This window comes from Panthera leo, chromosome A3 (assembly GCF_018350215.1).
Source record: "Panthera leo isolate Ple1 chromosome A3, P.leo_Ple1_pat1.1, whole genome shotgun sequence".
NCBI lineage: Eukaryota > Metazoa > Chordata > Mammalia > Carnivora > Felidae > Panthera > Panthera leo.
In genome coordinates, this window is record NC_056681.1 from 107,597,892 (window position 1) to 107,609,135 (window position 11,244).

General features: G+C 45.9%; 1 protein-coding gene across 1 annotated transcript in view; it reads right to left on the reverse strand.

Moving 5' to 3' along the window:
• Positions 1 to 10,308, reverse strand: part of TMEM178A (transmembrane protein 178A) — a 51,533-nt gene extending 41,225 nt beyond the window's left edge. Inside the window, exon 1 of the mRNA XM_042930269.1 lies at positions 9,909 to 10,308. Within this exon, the coding sequence (XP_042786203.1) occupies positions 9,909 to 10,308 (400 nt within the window). The remainder of the gene's footprint in view (positions 1 to 9,908) is intronic.
• Positions 10,309 to 11,244: the final 936 nt, after the last annotated feature.

Consider the following 11,244-nt stretch of genomic DNA (forward strand, 5'->3'; position numbering starts at 1 on the left):
ACACTTTTTATCAAAGAGGTTCACCAAATGGGGTAGTCTCCCTTCCTTCCTAGTTTGAACTGTTGCTGTATGGGGAAGTGACTCATGGCACCGCTGTGACCAGGAAGAGACAAGCCTGGAGGCAAAAACAGCCATGTTGGGACTACTAAAGCCCAATAGCACTGAATCTTTAATCAGCCCAGGTGCAGGCTTCCTCCAGGCTTCTTGTTATGGGAGATAATACATTTTCCTTGTAGGTAAAGCCATTTTTATTTAGGTTTTCTGTCATTTGGCACTAAGAGATCCTCAACTGATAAACCCACCTAGGTAAGTGGGTGTTTATCAAGCACTTTATTAATTGCCTTTTATAAAAATTAGACCCACAGCTCAAATTATAATGTTTCCTACCTAATCAGAAATGCTGCTCTACCTGACCTTTGCAGAAATAAAAACAACTCCAGAAAACTCCATATATAGACTACTTGGCCAGGGGCAGGAAATAAGTCTGCCATTTTAACAGTAAATAGAACTGGAAGCATGCTAAAACAAAAACTCTGTGATAGTTTAGAAATAAAAAACCAACCAAACAAACAAACAAAAAAACATGCTCTAAAAAGTACCCATGCCACAAATTTCCAAAATGAAAATCTGGCCAATTAGGAAGAAGCGCTCAATTTCCCCCATGGCGTAATCAAAATATTACTGCAGAATCATCTGTATGTGTGGATTAGAGAACAGGGAGTGACTCCGTTTAAGGTCTCTCAGAGGCTCTCAGACATATTTATTTCAATAACCGTGTCACATCTGGAGGGCATACAAAACTGTGCTCCTGTCACTTTTTAAAAATTGTCCCAAATCAGGTGTGTTGGGGCCAGTTCAGAAGACTAACGGGTAATGAGTTATTTACACAGCTCCCAATTTTCCAAGTCAGTAGTGGTGTCCGGGATGACTCCGGGGGACCGAAGTGCCCATGCGCACAATTTCCATCAGCTCCCTTCACCGCCCTCCACGAAGAATATGCAATGTGGATAAAGCCCCCCCCGCGCCCCCCACTGCCTGTCAGACGGCGATCTCTCAGCTTCTTCTATACAAGATCGAAGGGCCTCCTTTCTCCAAATGATAGACTGTTTTATAAATTAAAACAGATTCAAAATGCTGCTGATTACAACATCCCCTCCCTCACAGGCGTTCTGATAATGGGCTTTCAGGAAGAAAAGGAAAGGAAATTCGGGCCGGTGTGCTGGGAATTGCATGTAATTGATAGGCATTCGCAGCACACGTGGAAACCTTCTACCACAGGCATCATCGCAAAAAAATTGGGTGAGGATCGTTGCTCAAAGTTCCTTTCAACTCTGTGGATCTTTGATTCTACATGTGCTTACCTATTTTCCTCCTACCATGCTGAGTCTCCTTCAGAAAGAAAAGGTAACTCTTGAGAAAAAAGGAGGAAAGAACTACAACTTGACTTTGATGCTTCTTGGGCGGACATCTTCTGGCTGGATGTTCTCTTCTGCTGAATAGTAAACGCTTTCCTTGCATCTTTTGTTTTGTTTGTTTCGACACCCGAACAAAAAGACGGCGTTTTTCAGAAACATTTGTGTTAGCAGTCACTGTCACTTTTCCCGCCACACTTTTCTTCAGCTCGTCTCATTATTTGTCTAGTACTTGTGAGTTTTAGCTTCCTTCAGTCAAAGCTTCCATTGTCTGAACACCAAAGTTTCCTCCAATGTGTTGGATGCGAAGAAGGAAATGATCCAGAAGTGATTCTGAAGCATCAGTGACATAAAACAAATACTGAGCTCCAGTTGGCCTGGGCTCAGTTACTCCCATTGTAACTCCCACTGTCACCGTGATGATCTGTTTCATGATTTCTCAATCCCATGACAAGTGACCAGTTCTGTTGTTTTTCGGAATAACTTCATTGAGGACCATTTTACGGGAGGCACACGCTTAAAATTCCATGACAGCTGTAACCGTTACTGTAAGCAGTTTTCAAAATCGTGAGAACTTAAGAAATGGCATTTGAACCCAAATTAACGACCTACCCAAACCTCCTTCCTCACCGCTCTGGGTACGGTTAGGGAAAGTACAACCCCATAAGACAGGAGGACATAGCACCCATATTTTTCACTAAGCAGCCTCTTATCTTCAAAGGCATTTCCTTTCCAACACTCAGTAACATTTGTTGACTGATCACTGAGTGAAGCAAATGCTCACATCCCCTACACCAAAGAAAAATTCCTTAAAATGTTAAACAAAAGAGATCCGAGCCAAATATAGGTTCCCCACCCTCCCCACTCCACCATTCTCCCAACCCTGCCTGTTCCCCTGTGACAGACCCGAAGTCTGCATGTCAGTGCTTATTGGCAGATGAAAGGATCAGTGTTGATTTGCAGTTGAGTGACCTGTTGCAAAGGGACAGTCAAGCCCCCCTGGAATTATCGATACATTCAGAATTTCCAACTTCTGTTCCTGGAAACTTTTCCCTCCGTACCTATATGGTATCAAATTACCCGGAGAGACCAAAAGGGAACATAGTACATCCTCTAGGTCCTTAGAGGAGAAATGAGTCGATTGATTTTTACCTGTGAACAAAACATCGAAAAGTCTGAACACTTTTCTAGCAAGTTCTAGAAAATCATTCCATGTGTCCGCAGTAATTTAAGATCACAGAAACTAAAATACGGTTGGTATTGTTTCCCTTTTTTCCCTTGCTAATGCATCCTCTGATGGATGCCCCCATGACATTATTGTTAGGTCTGCAATCAGGTTATCTGGCTGAACTCCAAGAAAGATGGAGCGCAGCATATAGTTTCCAGTTAACTCCGCAGCAAACAAAGGCTGTCGGCCTCAGACGGCCAATGCCTACTCTCATGCTCCAAGTTCAGTCACATCCTTTTAGTTAAAACTTGCAATAAAATAGATTAATCACTGCAATCACTTTTAACCACAGAGAAACACTGTAAGAAAGTGGGGAAAAAAATAAACTGACATAAATTTTATCAGGTTTCGAAGACAACGTCCACTCTATTTACAGATGCCTTTATTTTGATAAAAATCTTTACAACCAGTTGTGCAAAGCTTTAGACAATATCAATATTGTGCTGGGTTTGTTTGGTTTTTTTTTATCGTAACTGTAGGAAAACAAATTTTTTAAACCTAAAGCAAGTCTACACGGTCTTAAAAATGATCTTAGCTGAATTGCCCCAAAATGTGGAGTTAGGTTTTACTCCGAAAGAGACATGTTGGCTCTGTGACGTATTTACCAATCTTCCAGTTTGATTGTTTTTAACTTGTCCTTTCTATTTCACCAGTTGCTTTTGCAAGGGGGGAGGAAGTGAAGAGGATGACCAAATCTGATTATTTTTATTCTTTTAGCCAGCAAGCAGTACCAGAAAATGGAACCCAGATGTTCACGCGATTGGGTAGCAAAGAACAGTGGAAGCTCCCTGAAAGGTAAGATGGGAACAAGCAAGTTGGGCTGAGGGAATGAAGAGACAGCCACGCCAAGGTCACAGCTTGCTTGGCAGAGGTCACAGACCAATAATCTGGGGTGCACTGCACTTCAGGTATAAGGGAGATCAAAGGAAAGGTCATGCTTGGTAAGTGTTGGGAACACCGGATGGCCCGCCTAAATTCCTTCAATGTTCCCACTCATTACGGTCTCCAGCTCAGCATCCACACTGGGAGTCTCCCTTGCTCCCTCAATGGCATGTAACGTCCAGATGCTCCCCTAACAAAAGCTTATCTTCTACAGCAATCAAGAACGCTTGCAATTACCAGTAGCCTGCCTGATGGGATTTGAGGGCTCTTGTTGAGCTGTGGAGAAGAAAAATCAGTAGCTAACACAAAAAAATCACAGCAACTTGGATATAATTGGATATGAACTTTCTATGACATAGCAAAAACTCTTCCTTTTTTCTCCCTCAAAGCTATTGCTAAATGTTATCCATGAGACATGGTGGATACAAATGTCATTGATTCTGGCAATTTTGATCACAAGCCACTTAACACACCATCCACTTTTGTGTTTAGAAGTCCGTTTTAAAAGACAATTCCTATGTGCAGACGGAAAGAATTTAAGCAAGTTTTTTTTGGTTTTTTTTGTTTTTTTTTGCTAGCACAGTGGCAAGTCAGAATTTAATTTCTCTTCAAGATAACCTTCAGGAGCGTTAGCTATAGAACGTGTGGAAACACACTCCGTTCAGCCTCAAAACGCTGTGCGGCAAAACTACAAATCTAGTCGTTAAGAGTTGTGTGGTATGAGCCGGCGGTTGTTTAATCAAAAAGAGCTCATTTAATACTGTGCCTAGTGTCAGAAATGATGCAGAAAGAAAATGTGTCTTCTTCCCCTCGTGCAAGATGAATGTGTGTGACATAACAGTGCACGGGGAGATCCCCCATGAAGTTCAGCCAGGATGGGAAAGATCACTCCTTTCTCTGCTCAGATGAGAGACTTGGCTCTGCTAATGAGCCGGGAGAGAAACGCTCTTCAAAGTGGGGTGTGTACGTGCCACCTTTTGGAATGCAGGGTGAAAAGAGTTGAACTTCTGTCGATATCTATTACCACATCCCTTCAAAATTTGCTTCTGTCTGTGCTTTATGATGCATGTGTTAGTATGGTCCATGCACATAATTTAAAAATGAATAAATACAAGCGATATGGAGTGCTGCTCAAAACGGTTTCAGAGACCACTTGCTTTGAGAAAAAAGGAAGAAAAAGGAAGTCTTATTGATATCCCCAGCACCCCCAAAACTAAGGAATCCCTTTGCCAGCGGCATCTTCTGGTCCAAGAGAAGATCTGGGGACAATACGTGACTTAATGGGTCAGAGGGGAGAAACAGTGCTAGTCTCTCAACTTTCCTAGATATAGCTACTCTTGGGAGATAATTATTCTAACACAAATGATACTTTGGTCTACAAATGAGCTGAAGAAAAGCATCAATCTAATTCTGTGTCAGGTAGAACTTTGTGGATCCTGTACAGACTATTAATTTCATGGAAAATAAGCAACAAGGGAAACAGATAAATCATTAGCAGAGTGATCCAGTGAATTTCCTATCAATTTTCCTACTTTCTTTCTCTTGCAGAGAACAAAATGACAAAGTATTTGTGTCCCACTGTCTTTGATATCTCTGTTTATCTCATTAGATGAAAAATGCTTCTGAAACCACAAGGACATGTTTTATTTCAAGTTTCAAGAATTCAATCCCAAATGATTTATACAAGTTAACATTATGCATACAGAATTATGATCTTCACATTTCTGAAATTCTATCCCTTTAAATTTCATAAAAACAAAACACTGCAACATTCATTTTCTTTTTGTTTATTGCAGGCAATATATGATTAGAATTTGATCTCCATCAACAAGGCACATATATTTGAAACGTAATGTTAATTGCTTTTAATGAAGATTTTTAATTAAAAAATTTTAGGAAACTAAAGTGAAGGCCAGTAAGAACAGTTGGAACTTCTGATATAATTTCAATGACTAATCCCCATTCAAAATTAATTTCTGCAAAGCTCACCACATAATGTATTCACAAGTCTCATCAATGTTTATTTATTAAAATCAGTGTTTTCAGTTACTGAAAGCAGCATTATATAATGTTTCCAACTGAGATTCCTTCCATCTGCCCTCCTATTTGAATGTTCATCGAGTGGTTTAAACAGAGGAGTTGTACTTGGAACAGAAGGGCCGGGGACCCCAAAGGGCAGAGCACTCCATCACTATGCACTGTACTCTCTATCATTTGCCAACCAGTGCTAGCTGCCCTCCCCAAGTGCTCTTCCCATAACCTACTAAGTGCGGTTACTACATAACCCACTAGAAACTAACTGCACCACTTGATACGAACTCTAACGAGGAGAGACGTTTGTATGCATTGATTCATTCCTGTATCCTCCACACTGACGGTAATACCGGGTACCTAATATATATCTGTTGAGTGAATAAATCCGATGGATGAATGAATGAGTCAATGAATGAATGAAGATCCTGTCTTTAGGTCACCTCTTCTCATTTCCTGGGCTTCTTATTTAATCCGTGCCACATCTACCCGCTTTACTGGCTTTCTGTGACTTTTGCATGGACAGGTCGCATTCAAAATTCTAGCAGTCCCGGTGGCACTGAGGGGCCTGAGGCTCTATGCTTTAAGTCTATTCTCTCAAGTTCCTGCAACCGGGGTCTCTCAACTTTTATATCCTTCTTACTGCCAAGTGGAGGATGACTTCTTTGGATATAGTCCCTACTTTGACCAGTGAAGCTTCCTTAGCATCAAAAGTTAGCTGCAAGAAGGAACTACACGGAAGAATAATTTAGAATCAACGGACCAACTCAAACACAAAAGAGCCGCACATGGCAAATCTTCCTCATATTGCCTTGAACATAATAGGCTTTCAGTGGCCACTTACCGCACTGGATAGTAAACTATGGAAAAATACAGTGTGAACCTAGTATCTCTAAAGCCTTTACAAGCTATCCCAGTGGGCAAGAGAGTGAAATGTGGACTGGTCAGCGTAAGGCTGGTTAGAGGACTTTCAGCTGGAAAAACAAATGTCTTCCAATTGTGCTGTCGAATGGCCCTCTGTCAGCCTGGTAGGCTCTATCTAGTCTTGGTTCTTAATGGATTTATCAATAATAACTTCACCACCATTCTCACTGAAGGTCCTGCTTGTAGGGCCAGTCTAGACCTCCTAGGGTCACGCTGGGCTAGCAGTGAACTAGAATCATAAATGAAGGGTGACGATCAGAATTTGGTGACTTTTCCCAAATATCTGTCCCATCGAGACCAATGCTTTTCTGGCTCGTGATTTCTCTTCAGTAGAGTAAGATGACATAGACTATCCGTCTATCCGTGTCATTTCTAAACTAATCTCTCATTCTCTACATTGAGACTGTTTCTGTCTCCTCTACATCTCTCAGAAATACTTGCCTGGCCTCCAGGAACACGAAATACAAACGATCCCAACTATGAGAATGTTTTCCACATTATCAACCCACACTTTCTTCTCCGCAACTTTTACTCACCTCCAGGCTTGGCCTTCTAAGTCCGTATGTAGAACAGCTAATCTCTTTCTTTTTCTCTCAAAAGCTCACTAACTATCCCAGGCGGTTCTGTGGCCCTTGCCCACCCCACCCCACTCTCCCATTTGAATCTACTTTCCTTCATTTCTCATGGTTAAAATTTCTGAAGGTTAGAACTCATAAACAAGGCAATTCAGAGAAGGAAGTAAAAATAGAACATAAGACCCTAGTTATCTAAATTTTTAAGAGAGATGTGATTTCAACTGCTAGATGTATATGACTCATTTAAGAAATTCATCCCACAGCCACTAAGGTCCGATGCCAAGACAAAGGTAATAATGTTTCCCTAATACTGATGCCAAAATCAAATTGTTCATAGAATCACAGAATTTTAAAGCCGTTCATTTTGCCCATTCATTTCGCAGCTAATGAAACGGAGATCCATAAGAGTTATATAACCAGCCCAAGGTAGATTAGTAGGAATGTTGAAAGTACTTGACACATTTTTGGCCATCTCCCAAAAAACAAATTATGATCCTATAATGTACTGATATCTGTCATTTTCTCCAAACTCCTCATGTCTTAATAATGTCAGCTCATTAACTTCCCAGAAAGCTAAATTTACACTGTTATTATTACAACAATGTTAAATTTTAGAACTAGAAAATTCCCTAAAGAGTAGTCAGCTTTCCTGATACCACAGACAAGCGAACTGAAGGCCAATGAGACCCAGACACTTCTTGGAGGACACATTGCAACTGAGCAGCAGAGCCCATGTCTTCTGGTTACAGCCTAGAACCCTCTAGTGTTCTGCACAAAGAATGAGCTAAACACCATCAATATTACAAAGCTGATATTGCTTTCATCTAAAACACCGCATTCATGATGAGAAAAATATAATTCTTTTAACTAGTATAGGAATCTTATGGAAGTGCTAGTCTGGACAAACATTTGCCAGAAAGACTGTAGAAGAAGGGATTTTGAACAATAGGCAGGAGATTGGATTCAGTGACCTCTAAAGTCCCTTCCACCTTTAGGATCATTTGATTCTGGACTGCCCAAGACCTGGGCACCACAGCTAGCCAGGGCACTTCCAGAGGTGGGGAAGGTGCAGTATCCCAGGGTGGGGGTGGGGAGGTGGTCCCTCTCCTGTTGTCAGGTTAGACTCTGCCCTGCTGTCCCAGGCATTCCTCTCTAGCCAATTTACATGCAATCAACTACCGTAGGCATAGAAAGAGTGTAAGGCAATGCAGCTCTCTCGTTTCCAAAGACAGACTACACTGCTTAGCTTTCAAAATTGCCTTGCCTAAATGAGCATTCCATAACTGAGCCTCCAAATTCAGCTTTTGCAGTTTGTTCATGTACTATGCTACTATCAGAATTAATTATGCAGCATCTTCATGAGGTGAAATCAGATTTGGATGCGAGTTAGGAGAGGAAAGAAAAAGGTTTACTTCCTTAAGGAAGGCTTCTGTCCTTATCCTCCCCCCCCCCCCCCCCCGCCAAAAAAGCTCTGGAGTCCTTCCATGCACAGACAGATTTCAGATGGCAGTCCCCAGCTGAGCTAGCCATGGGAAGGAGGAAGTTGACATGTATGAGAAATGAAGAATATGCCAACTAACAAGACTCTGAAGGCCAAACCGTTATTAACCCCCTCCTTTCTACGTGATTCTGTTCCACACTATAATTCAACACAAGTCCCTTCTCTGGCTTTCCTGAATGGCTCCTAGATACTAAAACATACAGATTTTAGACTTTTTCCTTTTTGCAAGAATGAGTCCAAGGGAAAGAAGGTATGCTTTTTCATCTCAGAGAAAAAGAATGTACATTAAGAGTGGAACCCTGAAAGTTAGAAGGAAGCTTCACCCATAGGACGGAATCGTTGAATATTTTTACATGAATGAGATTACCAAAAAAAAAAAAAAATCAAACTTTTGATTACATGCATGGGACCCAGGTGTTGCACAGACTTCAGAAGAGCAAACTGATGCTGTACAACTCAGTACCCAAAACCAAAACAACAAAAGCAGCCTTACACGGTATCCCAAACACGAGAGACTCCACTCCAAACCCAGAAAGCTGCACTTTAAAGGGCTTTGGAGGGTTCTCTCCTCTCACCCTGGCGTGCCTAGACACCGAGGATGGTGGAGTGATGGATCCGGAAGGCTGGAAAAAAAGTAGACGTCCTATCTGCGTGCAGCTGCCTCACCAATGAATTAATGCTATCTGAGGTCTAATCAATACGAACCCTGCACTTTGGGGTTGGGAAGAAAACCTCGGGCCTCCTTAGCTTCCCATTAGCCTGCCAGGCTGGGATGACCACACCAGTTCCGTCTAATGCCGACAGGAGGACAATACAAGAAAAAGCCCCTTTCTGCCTCTTCTGAGGCTTGCACCACTTTACTTCCAAAGGTATTTCTAAAAGGAAAGCACAACTTGAGAGGTGGCCGGCTCGGAAAGGTCGGGTCTTTCTTATTGTTACCCTCGGTAGGGGAGCAGCGGCGAGAAAAGCTGCACATGCATTCCAAGTCTGGCAGGTGTACAAAGACAGAGAAGGACGAGGGGAGAGGAAAGGAAGAGGGGCACAGGAGGCAAGGAAAAGAAAGAAGCAGCTAGAAGCCGGGGGTGGGGGCTACAGCACAGGCTTGAGGGAAGGAGGGGAGGGCAGGATGAGAAGGGAAGAGTCGTGGAAAGAAAGAGCGAGAGAAGAGAAGAGGGGAGGGACGGGGAAGCAAGAAAGGACGAGAAAGGAAGAACCGAGGCGGCCGGGAAGGATGAAAGAATGGGCCGGGGAGAGGGGCGCGGGGACGCGGCCGCGGGGACCGGCGCGCCCCGGGGGAGCCGCGGGCTGCGCTCCCCGCGCGGGCGCCCGGGGCGCAGGGCGCGCCCGCCGCTCACCTTTCAGGATGAGGGTGTCGATGTCCCGGTCGATGCCCAGGAAGTAGCACTTCCTCCAGAGGCCCGAGTAGGTGGCGAAGAGCGGCCGGCCGCACTCGGCGTCCAGCCCGCCGAGCCCCAGCAGCGAGCGCCAGGACTCGGGGTCGGCGCGCCCCGGGCCCCCCGGGAGCAGCCGGCGCCCCAGCGGGGGCGAGTCCCGCAGCGGCAGGTGCGACAGCGGCATGAGGCGGTTCTTCTGGTCCGGGGGGTCGGCGCCCGCGCGGCTGCGCTCGCAGCTCTCCTTGTGGCGCCGGGGGTCGGTCTCGTACCAGTGGTCGGTGAAGATGGCCGTGACCAGCAGCCCCAGGGAGCAGAGGCTGAGGCCGAGGCTGAGCGCCGTGACGAGCGCCCGCGGCTCCATGGCTTCCCGCCCCGCCGCAGCCGCCGGTGGGCTCGCGCGCCGCCGCCAGACACAATGCACTTGGCCTCGGCTCTCCGCCGCGCTCCCTCCCGCGCTCCCCCACCTGCCCCCCACCTCCCTCCCTCCCGCGGCCTCCCCGCCCCCCGGCTCCCCGCCCGGCTCCGCTCCTCCGACCGCCCCCCCCCCCCGCCCCCACCGGGCCCCCGGCTCCCCGCCGCCCCCCGCGCCGCTCGCACTTTCTGGCCCTCCCCCTCCCCCTCCTCCCCGGCCCCGCGGCGCCCCCCACCCGCTCACTCCCCTCGCCTCCTCTCCACCGCCGGAGCCTGCCGTCCGCCCTTCTCCCCGGCGATCCCCCTTCCCTTTTAATCCCTCCCCGCCGCCCTCACTTTTCTCTCCTGTCCTCCTCTCTCTCTCCCTAACCCTGGCCCCACTTCCCCCTACTTTTCTTCAACTCTTCCTCTCTCTTTTCCCCACTCGTTTGGTCTCGCCGTTCGCCGACTCCGTGTCCCTTTATACCCCTGCCCTGGGCTGGAAGCTTCTCTCCACCTACCCCCGAGCACGCTGCCTCGCGTCCTCTCCCCTCCAACGACCTTAAAAGACATCCACCGAAATCAGACTCAGTCTTGTCACTTGTCCAAGTTGATTTTGATCAGTGTCCCGTTTTGCACCCAGAAGCAAATCCCATCCAGAGCTGGCTGCGTGGTGATATTTAACTCTTTGGAATCGTGATCTGGAGCTGGAGCCCCTGTCTCTCGACGCCTGAAGGATGCAGCCTCTTAGACCCCTTGGCCGCTCTCTGTCGGTGCTCTCTTTCCCTCTCACTTGTCCACTGCAACCTCCAAGCCTTCTCTCTGCTCCAGCCCCTCTTCTGGGGGTGGGGGCTGGGGGGGCGGGAGAGGCACCGAGTGTCACTGGAGCGATGGAACGTTGGCGGGG